This window comes from Haemorhous mexicanus, chromosome 4, assembly GCF_027477595.1.
Source record: "Haemorhous mexicanus isolate bHaeMex1 chromosome 4, bHaeMex1.pri, whole genome shotgun sequence".
NCBI classification, from domain to species: Eukaryota; Metazoa; Chordata; class Aves; order Passeriformes; family Fringillidae; genus Haemorhous; species Haemorhous mexicanus.
Window position 1 is genome coordinate 23609643 of NC_082344.1, and position 17843 is coordinate 23627485.

General features: G+C 38.9%; 1 protein-coding gene across 9 annotated transcripts in view; it reads left to right on the forward strand.

The window, feature by feature from the left end:
* Nucleotides 1-17843, forward strand: part of CCSER1 (coiled-coil serine rich protein 1) — a 620227-nt gene that overhangs the window by 58303 nt on the left and 544081 nt on the right. For all 9 annotated transcript variants that reach the window (XM_059844113.1, XM_059844115.1, XM_059844116.1 and 6 more), the window contains exons 2-3: nt 10095-11453; nt 14103-14290. In XM_059844113.1, coding sequence (XP_059700096.1) covers nt 10139-11453; nt 14103-14290 — 1503 coding nt within the window. In that variant the 5' untranslated portion in view covers nt 10095-10138. The remainder of the gene's footprint in view (nt 1-10094; nt 11454-14102; nt 14291-17843) is intronic.

Below are 17843 nucleotides of genomic sequence, written 5' to 3' on the forward strand. Positions count from 1 at the left end.
GAAATCAGACTAGCTTTGAGAGTTATATTTGGTGATGAAGGGGAGCAAATGATACCAACTTGGACATAATGGATTCTGATTAAAGCCTTTTAGAAGCTGTACAGTTTTTAACAGTGACAAAGCACACCAGAGACATCCAGGAACATAGAGTAAAAAAAAAATACTTCTATCTAAAGACTCTAAAATCTAAACATGAAGTTAGAATACTTGTTAGGTTTAAATATTCCTGGCATTGTAATTCTGATGAGAGGGATAGGTTCTTATGGGTCACTTGGTTACTTTTCCACTTAAACACCTGGGTATTTATGTAATACCTGTCATAAACGGATATACTGTCTTTTTGTAGACATTTTTGTGTTAACTTGGGTTGAAAACTAACAGTAATGGAAGTTTGTCTTGACTTGTGATTACAAGCTGTGAAGTGCCAGATAATTGGGTTCTTAAATCCAGGGAAACAAATTAAATTTGGTGTTCATTTTTTTCTGGAATCCTTAGGAGCTTCCATGATGATTTTGTTCTCTTTAGGCAGCTCTTGAGTTTTCAAGCTCGTTTCTTTTATTTGTTTCTGTGCTTGCTTTGTGGCCTCAGTTTTATGCTTAGACTTTGTTAACCTTCGGTTTTCAAAACAGAATGCAGATCTTTACTCTGTGTGTGTAAACTTGTACACGTGGCTCCAGGAGTTATTACAGCACTTGGTTATCTTCAAGTGTGCTATAGTCAATGCTAAAGAAATGTGAGCCACTGTGTTTTAATGTTTGATTAACAACTTGCAATTAGAATTTAAATATATGGATATGGTGTGTTGTCTGGAGTGTTCTTCTCGTTCATTGTTTTTGTTAGCAAGAAGACAGGTGGAAATGAGTGTGATAAATTTAATCTAGAAATAATATAATTTCAATATAACAAAAGGGTATTGCCTGAGTCTTTGCTAAACTTCATGGAGGTCCTAGGAAGAACATGATAAGTATCATGATTTAGTTCTAAATGTAGTGTGTTTGATTCCTAAAAATGTATTCTTCCTGTAAGTAGTGTCCGGAGTACATTAGCATATAAAGAAATGCAAGCAGTTAGTCTGCAATTAAAATAATGAAATTACACAGTATTGAGGATAGTAATTATGAATGTATTTAATATTCATCCCCATGAGGCACACATCTTACGTGTGGTAAAAACTGCAGGGAACAGCAATCATGTGGTTTCATTAGAGTTAGTAAGCTGGGAATAGCTTGCCTGGAAGTTTTCAGTCAGTCTGAATCCTCAGTCTGAGTGTTATCAGTTAATTTTGCATCACCAGATTTCTTCCAAGGCATGAGTTGGGAGTTGTTCTTTGCTGTTGAACCTAGAGAAATTTGGAAGAGAGCTGTTACATTATTTTGTGGTAATGCAGTCAACAACTGCAACAGTGATCTACTACAACTACCTTTTTATCAATTAAAGGCCAGTCTGTAAATTAAACTGCTTAGGGTTAGGCAAAGTTTTCACAGTTTATTTAATGAACAATAATACACAGATACGTTGGATTTTTAAAATCCTTTCACTCAAAAGCACATACTTATTTCAAGACATTAATGGTCCTGTTGACTTCAATGGGACATAAACACCCATCCCTTGTAAGAGTTTTTAGCACCCTGCCTTTTTGGCTGTGAGGATGTGAGATAAATCATCTGTCTGTCTCAGTGCTCTGTTTTTAACATAGCTCTAAGCAGGCACAGAGGGAGAAGCTGGAATGGAGCACAGGTACATGGCTCTTCAGAACTGCCTGTTTAATCTGCTACGGTTTTATTAATTTTCATTGTAATCCATTAAGGGATTCTGTCCTTGGTCAGCATAAAAAAAAAAAAGCCAGAAAACTTTGCTTCCGTCTGCTTAAATAACAAGTTTGTGTGCTGGGAATGATTGGATCATGCACATCCAAGTGTTGCTTTTGCAAGAGTTAATGAAGAATTGCAGATGGGATGATCGAGGCTTATAAGGATGAAAGGCCAAATGGTTTAAATCAGCATGATCCACTTCATTGGAGCCTGTTGAATTTACAGCAGGTGAGGATTTGGTCCTTTTTAATGTGACATTAAGGTCACGCACTGAACCAGTGACAGAGGTAATAAATGATCCCAACCCTTGTTGCCACTGTGGTTGCCATATACAGCAGAGGCAGGCAGCACTTGCGACTGAAAAGGAACCAGACTGGCAAACGTGCAGGAAGCTTTATAATAAAAAGTAAATTGCTGCTGACATTGGAGCTATGATTCAGGAAGGTAAGAGGAGTAGAGAGAGAGCACTGAACAAAGATTTGCAGCTCTGGTGGGACTGCACAGTGCTGAGACAGTTGTGAGGTGTTTGCTTGAAGTGAGCAAGAGACACATTTTAGAAGGAGCACATTAAAGCTGAACTTGAATAGACTACTAACTGTGCAAATCAAATGGATTATGCTTTTGATGCCCTCATGATGTCTTGTCTTGTGAGACAGCAGAATATTTTCAGGAAGCTGTTTGGTTTTTTGGTGTGTGATTTTTTTTCTATGTTCTTGTTTTTGGATTTTTTTAGTGGGGGGGTGGGGGGAGGCAGCACTGATAGAGATGCTTTGAATGCCTTTGGGAGTGATAGCCAATATTGGTGCTTTGCTTCACTCTACCAACAATTTTTATGCACTGAACAGCACAGCGCTAGGGCTGTGTTACTCTGGGTATTTTCCTCGTGAAAATACCAACTGCCTTGTGTAGTAGTGATCTGTTCCACTCAAATTCCAGGGCAAATAGCTGGCAAGAGTTCTCTTCCTCTCTTTATGTCCAGGGCTGAGGCAAATGCTAGATCTGCTGTTTTTCAGTGTGTTCTAGTAGGCATCTTACACCTATTTTTTGTGCATGAAAGAAAAAAAATACCCTTGATTGTCTGTAGGTTGCTTTTCCCTTTTAGTTAAAATAAAGCACAGCCAAAAGTCAAATTGCTGTCTATATATAAACACATCCTGTGTCTATGACTAAATAGTATTATTGAGTGTGAAGTCCAAATGTAATTATTTTCCTTAAAATGTTGTTTGAATATGCTTTGCTGCTATCTCTAAGAACTGAAAAACACAATTGTGCGCATTAAGAATGGGGGTGAGAGGAGAGAAAAGTGTCGAGGGAAGAAGGATGGCATCCTATTGAATCCTTCCCAGTCCCCAGACTGCTATCTCTGTGTCTACCCAAGATGTCTCAAAATGAGTCCATTTCTCTTTGTCTCTTGGTGGTATAATTTCCATGTGTACTCCGGGATCTGTGTGAGACCACTTCACTTGTTAAAAGTGAATAACTCATTGTAGGCAAGCATATTTGGGGAAGATAACTGGGGGAGTTGATGCCATGGAATTTGAGTCACAAAGAAAGCTCATGCTCTTTGATGCTTCCATTTCCAGGTTATTACTTGTAACTGTTTCTAATTAAGCTGTTAAATATTGTGAATACCAGATGCTGTAAGAAATGCATTGTACACTCCTCCAGAATCCAGATCAGTGACAGAGGTGAGAGAGGGATGGTTTCTCCTCTGTTGGAAAAACAACCCAAAAAAACATGAATGGTCTGCTTCTTCACAGTGATATAGTCCTTAACCCATTTCTGACCTTTCTTATGTCTGATTGTTGAATGGGTGAGAGTTTATCTTCTTCACACAATCAGTTTTTTGCTAGTAGCTTATCCCAGCTCTTACTGAAAAGCAATTGGCTGCTGGCTGTATGTAAATACTAAGAATAATATTGGTTCCCTTCTGTTATTTTGTATATTATACTGAAGTTCTTTGAGATAGCCTTTGCTGTGATACAGAGACATTTGAAATAGGTGGTGGCTCAAATGTGAGAGAACTGTGGCCTCTAGGTTCCTAAAGATCAGTTTCCCTGGTTCTCCTTTATTACAGCCACAGCTCACACGGTGGAAATGGGATAAATTTACATACCCAGTGATAATAAATGACAGAATCAGTTCTGTGTAACTTGTCTTATGCTAAGGTTTGTCTTCTGGCTAACTTAAAGTCAAAAAAGGATATATAGATAACTTACCTGCAGTTGTTGTCTTTGAATGATTGTTGCACTTCTAATTTAATCACAACACTGGAATAGCAGTTATGGATGTATGAAATCATTGTCTTGACTGGTACAAGACCAGTCAAAATGGGAGATGGGCTTTTGATGTATTTGTGTAGCTTCAGACTTCTTTATTACAAATTTATCTGCTTGTTTCCTCTCTCATTTCCTGAAAGCATGGGAGTATTTGAAAATAAAGATAGGCCTGGGCTGCAGAATGCAGGAAACTGAAGAAAATCTCATCTCTTGCCTTAGGGTAACTCAGTGTTTGGATTCTGTGTTCTTAGTTTTGGTGGGTTTTTTTTTGTTTGTTTTGTTTTGGTTTTTTTTTTTTTGTTGTTGTTTTTTAGTGTTTTTGTTTTGTTTTCCAGATACATAAAAGCTGTTCCTAGATATATAAAAGCTTTTTTTTGCCCAATTAGTTTTTCAGTACAGAGGGGAATAAGACTGTGGAGTTGTACATGTGTGCAGATATAAACAGAGATAGCTTTTAAAGGTCTGGTGCCCTGTTAGGTACTCTTAAGTTGTTCATAAAAACTGTTCAGAAAAACTAACCTCCAAGCAGGCATGGATGTGGTAGGAGCTTAAAAAATTTCACTGTGAGAATGATGACTGTGGCTGCTATTCCACAGAACCCACTCTGTAGCTCTGTACCACGCTGCAAGGGTTACATGCACAAGGAAGGAAAAGGGAAGAGTGTAATTCAAAAAAGCAAGTGGAGCTGTTATGTATTAGAAGGAGTTTCACTCATTTAATTTGCAAACCCAGATTGTTTCAAACCCCCCTTTCCTAGCTAGTGCCTTTTAATTTGCAAACCCTCCCTTTCCTAGCTAGTGCCTTCTATTGTTCAGGCATTTGGCTTTGCTGGTGTTTTCAGTAAGATCCTATTAATTCGGTTACATTGTCCTTGGTAACTGCTAAAGCCCTGAGTATTTATTTGTTTGCTTTTGTTTTAAATGTAAACTGATTTTTAATGGCTTTTTTAGACTCCTACATTGTGCTCATGGACAGGCTTGATGACATACAGTGACCTCTGGGAGCTGTGCCAGTAAAACCAAGTCCCAAATGTACTAGAGAGACAAATAATATTTGAACTTTATTGAAGGCAGTAATGCTTAAATGCTGAGGACAATACAGTGCTGGAATCCAAATGATGGAAGCTGAACAGTTTGGGTGGGAGCCACAGGCTATAATGTTACCCCATGGACTAAAGTATGGCTTCTTAGTGTATCAGCTGTGTCAGGACTTCTGTTGACACACCGGCAATTAAAAACATTTATTTTAATGTAGTTTTGTGGGTATTTGTAGTATCCTGGGGCAAATTTAATTTCTGTCTAAGGCTGGAGCCAGCTGGTCTATAGAGACTGTGTCTGTGAGGTGGTCCTTGCCTCCTGGTGCATGGTAGTGCTTGTGTGAGGGATGCAAGTAGGATTTTCACAGTGTAAGATGCTCGTCTTAGTCCTGTCTGTTCTTCTTTATTGTACAGTTCCCAGTTCTAAGCAATAAAGAAAATGTATCATCATCCTTAAGCTATGAGTGAAGCCAAAAAATCTCCCAGATGCTTATTGATATTCTGCTCTGATTTAAGGTTTGAGGTGTTTCAGCTGTGTGTCATGTTATCTCCCAGTTTAAGCTTTGATAGCTAATTCAGTTTTCTTTCTTGTTTGGAAGATGTTGTTTAATATTTCTAGAAATTGCATCTTTAAGGAAAGCCTCTTTAGGAAAGCTTTGTTTAGAAAGTGTTGAGAAGTAGTAGCAGGTTGGTTTATTTATGAAGGAAATGTTTGCACTCCCCCACACACTACAGTGTTGAATAAACATATATTGTCTTTTGGTGTCTACTTGTAATTATAATAATGATGAAATTCACAAATAATTTCAATTCCTACATTTTGCCTCAAAGGCAATAAGAAATGTAAAAGGCACAGACTGTTGCTTTTTCATATTTGCAGTTATTGAGAAAGTAGATCCATGGCTCCATCTGCTGGGGTTCAAAACCAGAAGCACAAGGAATTGCTGTTTATTAAAAGCACTGAGTTCTGGCATGCTTGTGAGAGTAGCTGCTGGGCAGAAGCTGAAATAAAAAGTACTGCATTTTATTTTTCAGCTGGTGAATTGATGGAGTAGATTTCTCTGGAGATATTGGTGTAATATTTTGACAATTTTGTCTGTTCTAAAACTTGTGGTTTTTTTTCCGGCAGTTACATTGACTGTTTGAAAGTTGAGCAATTTGTCTCTTTTATCAAGATACAGTAATATATATAATACAGAGCTGCTTGTTTAATTTTTACCCTATGTCTTTTTTTATAGTCAGGCAACTTCTGTAGGCAAAATAAAGACCTGATATTACAACATTAGCTGGATGGTTCCTCCAAAGATCTCCCGTGGTGAAAGAATACGACCAAACTATAAAAAACTTGAATTATTGGTCTTCTCTGGCAATTAAATATGTGACATTAGGATATTTTTGAGATTAATTTGAATTTTGCAATGTCTTGGTGCAGACCAACATGAAAGGAAGCTATTTCCATCTGATTAACTTTTAAAATTTCTGTTAAGAGGGGAAATATTTTGCTCACGCTTGGTTTCTCATTTCCATTGGTCTGAGCACAGGAGCTCAAACTCTGAGCTATAGCTTAGCTCTTAAGAGAATATTCTGTAATAATCCACTATTACTCTGCCTGCAATTGTGTTCAAAGCAGCTTTATTTTCTGTCATTATATCAAAATCTGTCTTGTGTAATGCCAGCTGCAAGAATATGCATCAAAAATCCATTCCATAAAAAGCAAAAATTGTGTCTTGTTCAGCACTGAGTAAACACTTCAGTTTCAGTAGTAACTGGATTTTAGAATTTGAAAGTATTACAAAGTAATGGCTGCATATTTGATCAAGATTCAAATCTCCATACAGAATAGTGTGCCTGTTTTCTTGAGTATTTTCATTATGTGCTAGCATATTTTGTCCTAAACAAGGAGCCTAAGGAAAGGTATCTTTCTCTGCTCTTTTTTTTTTCCTCTGTTGAAGGTTTTAAGAATGATGCTAGTAGGGACAAGGATTTGAGATAAATAAGAATAATTGTTTTGCAGAGAAGATGTAGCTGGAGTGAATTTCACTCTGTAAGGCTTACTACTGTGAAGTTGCAAGTACAAACACTCATGTTAAATGTGGAGCCTGAAAGGAAACACCTCCTATGTTAGTCATAACAGGCATATATGGCAGTTTATAATTCCTCTGCTGTAAACAAAAAAATTAATGGAAGGTGAGACTTCAGTAGTATCTGAAAGTATTGCTATCTTGAAATACTTGTTTTTTTTCCTCGTGTTGCAAGTAGAAAAGTTGTCATTTTAACTTAATGCTAAACTTTGGCAGGTTAACAGTGCAAAATGTGTGTGTATGTAAATTATATATAATTTTGTTAAATCATTCATATTAAAAATATTGCCAGAACATTCACAACATTCAAGCAGTGTATGCATATGGGCATGCATATATACAGGTGTGTTTGCCCAATGGTGTACGTTTTAAGAAATATTCTCTAATAGCTATTGTGGACCTAGAAAGAAGAGTGTATTGTACTGAGATCATATTTTATGGGTGAGGATTTCTGCTGCTTAGACAATTAGAGGAATGCTGACAGTTTGTGTTCTTCCTTCAAGAGACAGGAAAGGAGGAGTCAACTGAATAAATGCCATTTTGTTATCTGCTGTTAGAGGCAATGTATTCTATTAAAATTTATTACCACCTGAAAGGCCAAGGCTATGTTTATTCAGGGTCAGTCCTTGGGAATAATCTCTTATTGTTTAGACACAGTCTTTCTATTCCCAGTGCAAGTTACAGACTGTGCTTTTTGCTCAGTTTTCTGCTTCCTTCTGCTCTCAGCTTGGAAAATTTTGTAGTTATAAACTCGGATGGCTTGTTCATCAGTGAAGTGACAATTTAAGCTGTGAGTAGGGGAGAGAACAGCGGCATCAAATGTTTTAAACACCCATAAAATGCCTATAGAGGTTTAAGGTATTTTAAAAGTACTTTTTTTCATCTGCTGCTATTGTAAAACTGCATTCCAAAGTAGTCTTTTTCAGCAATTATGATCTCTCTTTAAAATACAGGAAGGAATCCTCACAATCTCTAAAAATCTTGTCTGTGTGTGCTTATCCATACCTACCAGTAAGCCTGCAGGTAGAGATTCACTACAGCAAAGAAACCCCTGCACAGTTATAGTCTTGAAGTGGTTAAAGAAGCCAGAGAAGCTTGAAGGGGAGGGGTGAAGAGTTTGACGTGGCTTTCAAAAGCCCGTTTTTGGTAGGCAGAATTGTGGACAGGTGAACAAGCTGGGATAACACCAGCTCATGTGGGAGTTCACAGGGCTTCGTTTTCTCTGCATTGTCCCCCCCTGCAGTTGCTCCTACACAGTGGTCTAAGTGCAAACTTTCACACCTGTCAGTGAAATGGATCAGCTGCCTCAGTTCACTGGTGAAAGTAAAGTTTTTCTGGTAAAGCTTTTCTGTTTTTTGCTGAATTCGATTGGGTTGTCAGTCGCAGAACCTGGGCATTGTCTAGGTCAGGCTTTAGCTTGCCATCACAGATCACCAGTGACTTCTTGCAATTAGTGATTATTCCCAAGCTGTTTTTCTCATCTTGAACTACAAAATTGCTTATTGATTCTTGGTGCTTGTGAATAGTGTGGCTGCTTGGCACTGCGTGTTCAGAGTGGAACTGTACGAGCATTTAAAAAAAAATGTTAACAGCAGAAAAGTGCAGTTCAATCTCTAGTCAGAAACAGTCTTTGAACTTGTTTTCCTTTCTTTCACAGTTATGTAACATATATGTAGTTTTATTAATACTTAAATATTCTGTTTCCATTCATGTATATTTGTGTGTATGTATACACTACCTAAATATATACATTGCTCACACCTGCTGAGCCACATAACACATATTAAATTGCTCATTAGATGAATTACTTTGTTTTTGCACTTGTCATACAAACATTGTCTAGACAGCTGACTTGGAGTTTATTTTTATGTGCTGAATTCTCGTCCCTCAGGAAGTTACATAGGGGCATGATTCCTACAGCCTTTCATGTTCTTGTGATTATATATTACATGTTTTTACTGCTGTCTCTCTGTGGTCCTGTCTTTCACAGTGGTGGTTTATTATAATGAGAACAAAAAGGCAATAGCACTGGTATATATTTCATAAAGATTAATATTCTTCCAGTACATCTACAGTACTGATCAAAATAAGTTTTGCTTATATATTTATGAAAAAAGGCCAAGTGCCTGTGCATGGAAGAACTTCTCCCTAATTTCAAAAACCATGAAAAATTAGCTAATTATAAGCAAATAGGCTGTGAGAGGATTCCAGAGAAGTGTTCAAAGGAAACATTACAGTTCAAATCTAGAAACATGATCCTATATTTTGGCAGTAAATTCCTTGAACTTACAGTTCTTTAGGAAGAATTTTTGGTGTTGCATATTTTGGCCGGACTGCAATGCCATCATTTTCTGTAATGCAAAGTGATACAGCCTTTAACAGAAGGACATAACTAATTGAAATCCAACTGGAAGTTCTGTGAAGATGGAAAAAATTAAATCCTCGTCTTTCATGCAAAAATCTGAGTATTTAGAAATACAAAATAATTACTTGTTCTACTCAGATCATGAAAAATGAACTATCTTATGAGTGCTTACACTTTATAAGAACTTAATAACAAGGATGTTTGGGTGATATATTTGTATATCTCTTGGCATTTAGACTTTTTACCATTACCCACTGTAACAGTATTGTACTGTTGTACAGTATTGTATATAAGATTGTATCTTTTGTTGGTAGAATATTTTAAGGGACATATTTGCTCAGTTTTCAGTGCTGGCTATTGAACATCACTTTGAAATGCTCCAAGTCTTCAGTAATGTGCTTGCAACAAATTGATGTTGACATCTCATGTATTTAGACTGACTGACAAATCTGTTTGAGTGGTCTTTGAGGCTGAATAATTTATCTTCTTTCCCCCCATCCTTTTATTTTTCTCTCATCCCAGGTTATTTTATTGGCTGTGAAGAACCACGGACCCTTTGTGCCCTGATGGGGGACTCAGGATCCAGACGATCGACTCTTGTATCTCGGTTGCCAATATTCAGGAGAAGTGTTAGCCGGAGACACGACTCCCTTCCTTCCTCGCCTTCTTCTGCCAGTGCCATTGGTGTCCACACCTCCTCCCCATCCAGCACGAACTCCAGCTCAGGGAGCACAGGAAAGCGCCGGAGTATTTTCCGCACTCCTTCCATTAGCTTCCATAACAAGAAAGGGAGTGAGCAGAAGCCTGACTCAGCGAGTCAAAATGTTAACATCTCAAATGGTGCCCAGTCCTCTCTTAGCACTTTTCAAAAACTCAGCTTAGACGAGCACATCAAAAGCAGAGGAAGGCATTCAGTTGGCTTTGGCAGCTCACGTAACAAGAAGATAACGAGGTCTTTGACAGATGATTTTGAAAAGGGAAAGGAGCCCTCAGCTAATAAGAATGTCTTTATCAATTGCATAAGCTCTGGGAAGAATGAGGGTGATGATTCGGGCTTTGCAGAAGAGCGAAGCCGATACTCTGTCAAACAGTCCACACGAAAACTTCTCACTAAGTCTTTTTCATCACACTACAGATTTTCCAAACCAGTTCCAGAGAGTCAGTCGGTTTCCTCAGTGCAGCAGCCCAGGTGCTTGCTGGAAGTTAAATCCTACGTGGAGAGCGAGCCTGTGATGGCCAAGTCATCTCCTCCATGCTCGGCTGAGACGACGGATTGCATGGGCAGCTCCCTGCAGTCCCCGCTGCTCTCGGCTGACCTCACGGCTGCCCAGACCCCCTCGGACTTCATCGCTCTCACCGAGGACTCTGTTTCAGAGGCTGATGCCCTGCCCAGCAGTGGGCCTGGGGCACTGCTCGCAGAGGATTTTGGCCATGATGTCTCTACCTCTCAGGTCTTCTTTAATCCTGCTGCTGCTCCTGAGAGGGAGAGAGATACTGTGCGAAGTGCTGGCCATTCTGCTGATGTATCTCCTGTGAGTCATGCAAGCTTGTGCAGCGTGGAGTCCAGTACCTTATTCAAAACCTCAGTTGCTGATCAAACAAAAGCACCCTTGCAAGCCAATGGACTACATATTAATGATGCCAGGCACATAGAAAAAATTAACTCAGAAAATGCACATTTAGAAACCTTGACATTACAGCGTAGTGAAGAACCAGTGGCACTCTCTCCAAAGGCACGGGGGTTGAGTGGAAGCAGAGATGAAAGCACTCCATCCAAGCACATGAGAAACACAATTCCTGTAGTGGAGTCTAACACTGTTCTGTGTTCAGAACCTCAGTCCTTTAAAATACAACAGGGTTATGAATCAAACCATTCTAAAGGTATGTTTCATTGTCTTTTCATTTTTGCATTTGGTGGGTTTTTGAGTCAGGTGGGTTTTGGGTGGGCTACCCTCATTTCTTCTATAATTATTGTTTTGTCATAAGAGTATTTTTTAGAATTGCAAGTGCTAACTATGAAGTTCAGAAAGTAGAAATTGTATCCTCCTCCAGAACTGTAGGAATTAAAGGCAAAGTCTGTGATTTTTCTGAGTTTGTGTTTTAGAGTTTGCAAACACCCATCAGTGCTGCTTGTAGTGATGCTTTACTTAATAGAAAATGAATTTAGAATGCAAGTACTGATTCCCAGCTTGTGTTAGAGGCTGAAGCTATGATTCCTTGAGACATGGCTGTTTTGGACTTGAGCCATGGGATTGCATAATTTGGGATGGAAACGTTCACCAGAGATACAAACGTTCTTGTAGTCTGAATATGGGAAATACTACAGTTTATTTTATATTTATCTGGGTTTAGAAATTTATAGAGTCTTGCTTTCTCTATTCAACTGATGTTACAGAGTAGCTCAAAGTGGATATTTTGTCAAAGAAGGAAATATCCTGTTTCTGCTTCCATCTGAAATAAGTGTCCAAAGTCTCATTTTGTCATCTATGAAACTGAGGGAGTTAATTGCCATATGAATTTCACACTGAGTCTTTAGTTTATGAGGAGTAATTTGGAAATACTAACAAGATTAAGTGGAAAGACTGTGCCTAGAGATCCCAATCTATAGAGATACAGATAAATGAGGCACCAGGCCCTTGAGTGAAGGACACCTGTCAGAAGACATTTATCTCTGACAGTTGATTTTCTCAAGCCAGCTTAATGACTGGTGCTTTCTTGCTTAATCCCGAGGCTGTATCTGGTGGGCCAAAATATGAGATTTACCAAGACAGCATTTGTAGTGATTGTATTAGAAGATGAATGATGGTAAGTGTAAACTCATATGAATTCACACCCATCATTTTGCTTGGATATTTGTCTAGGCATGTGGATTATAAGCAATCAAAAGCAATCTTGCTTTTTTGAATTATTATTCACTGCTAGGCTTAGTTGGATATCTTGTACATGAATGGCAATAGAAAGTCAAATTAATCCACTGAATTAGCCTTCACCAGAGGGCTCCTCTTCCACTCAGAACCTCAGTCACTTAGGGGAAAAAATATTCCCATTTATCTGTATTACTGGTCCCGAACACTCAGTTTGTCTTCCTTGCCACATTGTTGCATCTGTAAAAATAGCTCTTCTTTCAGAATCTGTCTTGCAAGAGTGTACTGCAGAGCATTAAATGAGCAGCTTGGAGGGATGTTTAGAAATACCCCTGCATTTCAAACTCATGCACTGGCAATTTGATATTTAGTCTGGATTTCAGTAAAGCAGCTAAAGGGAGTTGAAATTGTGATATAGATAGTTCTGTAAATTGGATTCATGTTCACAGAAACACTAGAGTACTAGTATACTAGTATACTAGTATACTAGTATACTAGTACTGCAGTATATAAAAGTTGCTGATTAATTGTTCTTCTGTTTTAGTGCTGTTAAAAATACTTTTTTTTTCCTGGTGTTGTGAGGAATGTATTTCAAATTAGCAATTCCCCAAGCCTACAAAGGAACCAGTGAAAATAAGATGAAATCCTGCCATATGAAATGAGTCAAATACAGGAAAAGCTTACATGGCAATCAGTAAGATATGGTTATAAGTACTTATACCTGTTCCAAACAGACTGGTTTGAACATTTCGTTTTCTAAAACAGTATTTAAACCTAGATGTGAATACAAAATACTTCTGTGTGTTTTCTTTGGTAATAGATATTTTCTCTTCTGTGCCTGGTCTCGTAGCTGATATCATTAGAGATAGCATTGTCAATGTGACATTAATGTATGAGCAGGTTTGATGTGCCATGTATTTCTTAGTATGCCTTTGTGTATTCTTATGTGATACGAATTCCTTTGAGAACCTTTAGAGAAAATGTCTCTTCTCTTGCAAAATGCAAAAGAAGGTAAGATTTTCTGTATGTGTGACATTTACTATGCTACTACTCTTTTATCTGTCCCCATCTCTAAATTTGCACTAACATATCAAACTGTATTTTCCTCCTCTTTTCTGGTGTGGTATTGTTTTAACTGGACTAGGATTTTACCCACTGACTGCAGGCTGATGGAGGGTACAGGTGTAAGGCTAAACTAGGAATGCTGAACAGAAATGGAAACCAATGTGCATCCCTGTCTTATGCAGGGGTAACAAAGTTGTCACCTGGCCCTTCAAAAGCTGTACTTGCCTTTGGGCCTAGGATAAGGTGGGTTGGGTTTTGGCACCACTGCACAAATGATAGTTGCTCTGGTAGATTTTACTTTCAGCAATTTGGGAGTGTCCTATGATGAAGGGAGAAAGAAAAGGCTGGAGCAAAGAGTCTTTCTGGACTCCATGAGTGCCCTGCTCTGGGCTGTGGTGTGCTGAGCATGTCTGTAATTGGGGCTGAACTGGGGGCCCAGGTGACACTTTGATCTAGGTAAGCACGGTCTGCTTTCCACGGAACGTTTCTCATGTGATTTCTTTTCAGTGTAGTTATTTCAAGTACAGCAGTGTTCTGATGAAGAACATACTTGTAGAGAGCAGCTCCCTGTACCAATTGCTGATTGCTTCTGTCTTTGTAGTTGATCTTGCCAACAGCCTCAGTCCATACCGGGAAGGCAGATTTGTTGAGAAACGCCTGAGGTCCTCTTCAGAAGGCACCGCTGGGGGCAGCCGGCTGATCATAAAACCAAAGGATGGAAATGCAGAAGAGCTTAACAGTCTAAGGAAGCAGAGAGCAAGCTCATCCTCTTCCAAAATGAACAGCATGGTGAGTTTTATTCCCACTGTTTTATTCCTGTGCTTTTATTTTTATTCCCACTGTTTTTCTTTCCCCATGTTTTATTCCCAAACACCCGTAAGTTTGTTTTTCTCTGATTGGTGTGGCTATAGTGAGAAGCAGTGACTTCACAACTAACAGTAATAAAGAGGGCAGGAGCTGTCTCAGGCTTCCAGAATGTGATCCAGGCTCAGCTTCAGATATTAAAAGTATTTTTTTGCAGGGTGTGGTGCTATGAAAAGGTTTGTGTACTTTCTGGGAAGAGTTTCTTGTTGACATCTTCTAGTGATTTGTGCTTGGAACTTTTAGTGTTCCTCTGTTTTTGCAGGAAGTTTGTATGCAAATATCAGTGAATAACATGTAATTTTTCAAAGCCAGAAATAACGTGATGATATTTAAAGATGCTGTTTCACGTGGGTATGCAAAGCATTTTGCAGGTGGAGTTCATGCCCTAAAATACTGGTTTCCCTGGCTCAGGCCTGTGAACTTTTCTTGGGTTCTTAGACCCAAGCTGTTAGGCAGATCTGTGTTTATTTAAATACTAGGCTACACTGATACTATTGCAGTTCCTCCTGTTTAGCTTTGCATTAATGATGGAAGTGGGAAGGTGACAACCCAGGACCAGCAGGAAGTAGGCAAACTGTGGATGGGATTAGGTGGGAATCTGCCCCCTTCTTTGTGTTTTGTTTATGAAATCTATGAATTTTTTTCCTCCATTGCTATTAGCAGGATTGTCCCCATAGCGACATGATTTGCTTATGCTTATTGGTATTACAGTCACAGACCAAGGACTTCTAAAACAAGATTAGAGAAGCATGCTCATGAGGGAAGGTAAAATTATTCGTGCTTTCCCCCCAATACATATGGATATTATCTTCCTATCTTAAGAAAATAGAGCTTTTTTTTAGTAAAAAGTGAGGTTTAGGAAGTAAATCAAACAAAATCAAACCTGAAAACAGGCTCTGCCCCCTCTCCTCCCCACAAAAACACCAGAAGACAAAAGAAAGACACTGAGTTTTCTGGGGAGCAACAAAGGAAAAAAAAAAAGAAGAAATTGAATGTCCAAAGTAACACGTATTTGAACAGGAAAAATGCCTCTTCAAAATACTTGTCACAATCAGTTTGTGTTTAACACCACAGTAGCAGATGGCTACCAATGAGTGATACTAATGAAGAATAAATACAAGATAAAGAATTGGTGTTATTACACAAAGTGTTATAAAAAGCCTTACATTTCTTAGGTGGCTATAACAACATGAGTCACATGGGAGCCTGTATTCATTTTGTTCAGTTCTGGAGAAAAATGAACCACAGACATTTAAGGGATGGCAAATCCCTGGGGGAGAGCAGAGGCCCCTGTGGCAAGGGCAGCTTTGCTGTGCAGTTCTGCTCTGAGGCACTGAGTGAGCGGCCCTGGATGTGGATGCTGGTTTTGTGGCATCACCCAGATGTCCTGTCAAGCTGAAGAAACTGTGTACCTGTATCTTTGCCCCTGTTTGAGTTCTTTTTCTTATTAGCAGGCAGTGTGAGCTGCTTCTGCTGAGGGACTGGGAGTGAGGAGCAAGAAAATCTCGCTGCAGGGGTGTGAGATTTTTCACAGGAGACTGGAAGTAAAAAAACCAGCATCTGAGAAATTGTTCTTTATCCTAAACATCTTGGTCAGCAGAGTATTCTTGCATAATTGTCAGTTGTTGGTGCGAAGATGAAAGATGAAAGCTTGGATAGACTGACCTCCTATGTAGTGTGAATATGGATCAAACCAACAAACAAGACCACTGCTTCTCCTAAGAGTGGCCTTAACTAACTTGTGAGGTGCTGTAATTTATATGCTGGCTAAGACCCGTGCTGTTTGTAAATGAAATTTAGGGAAGAAAAAAAATCTTTCAAAATAACTCTGCAAACGTGCCTATTTCATAGTGTTGTGAATAATGATGTGAAACAAATGCTTGAGGTAGATTGGATTGCCGGTTGTGTGTTTACACAGCTGCTGTTCCTGCAGTGGCCAATTCCTGCTACAAGAGGGCACCGTTTCACCAGAAATGGTTTTGGGGATTGATCACTGTAATTCAGGACGAGTGGTTGAGCAGTTTCATGTTGTTAGCCTGTGCAGTATAATAGACCCTTTCCAAATGAGAAGCATGGATAGTGATGCAATTAAAAGAGATAGATATCGCTGTATATAAACTCTGGTCATTCTAAGGCTTTAACCATGAACTCACGAGTCAACAAATTTAAATCTTTTGACATAACATACAGACTAGTTAACTATGCTTCAGAAGGTTGGTAGAAATTATACTTCACCTGCTGTTGCTACCTAGATGGTGGTTCTTTTCCAGTGTGTAAGAGAGACAAAAGGAAAGAAAAATGTGAATTAGTATAGGCAAAAGACCTGAATGGTCTGAAGTATGCAGTCCTGCCAGTGAAAAGAATGTCAACCTGGACAGTTGACACAATGAGAATTAGATTTACCACATTAAAAAAAAATAAGATCACCCCACCAAATCACTCTAAGTTCTTTAAGAGGCTTAGGAGACAGAACAGTAGGGGAGAAAAGACTACTTGTGTAACAGAACTTGGAAATAGGAGAAAGTGATATGTGTGTGAGCACCAGAACTATCCATCACTTGTCATAGCAGTGGCTAATATGGAAGGGTGAGTATCTTGAATATCACATTTATCAGTATAGAGAAAAAATTAAGTTTTTTTTAATGTATGATAGAGGTTTTTAAGTGCTAGCAAATTCAAGTCATTAAGACTGGATAGTCATGAAAGATGATATGAATGGAAGTAACTGTGAATTACTTCAAATTCAAAGAGAAACTTGAGAGAATGGTGGAAGCACGTAGATCACACTGCCCAATTTCAAGGCTTGAGCTACACTGTGCTGTATGCATACATGTGTTTTCACTCTGCGTATGTGCAGTGGATCAAGACTGCCTGCTTACATTTGGCTCTTGCAAATCTGCCCTTCTGCCACTCTACTGTTCTTTTCAAGGAAAATAGTTACTTGTCTTTACAACTGCTCCCTTTCCCATGCCTCATTATCAGCATATGTACTTAACTAAAAACCCCTTATTCTTCAACTTCTTGTCTCAGTGGGTGAACACTGCAGGACTGTGTTTCTCTAGGCACTCTTCAGCACAGTTTTCAGTTTCTCATACTCGAATCTTCTCTAATTGTTGCCTGTTTCTTGCTTCTTAAATTCAACTTCAACTTTTCACCTTTGCAGGTAAAACTTTTGTGCTTGCCTTCAGTGTTGCATCATCAGCATCCTTTGCCTGGAGCAAAGCAGCCTTGCCGACTTGTGCCAGCCCAATTAGAGCAGCACAACTTATTTTTCTGCAATGTTGCTTTGGCTGTGCCATTTCTCTCTTTGCATCTTTCCTGTGATTCCTATATATTAGACGTAAAACCAAGGACTTTTGAGGCCAAAGGATATCCCTGCCTTTTTTTCTCTCAGCTTTAACAGTGACCCTGTTGCCAAGCTGTCAAATAATTGTATTTGTGTTTTTCTCCCATGCTGCCTAGGGTGCACTTGGGTAAC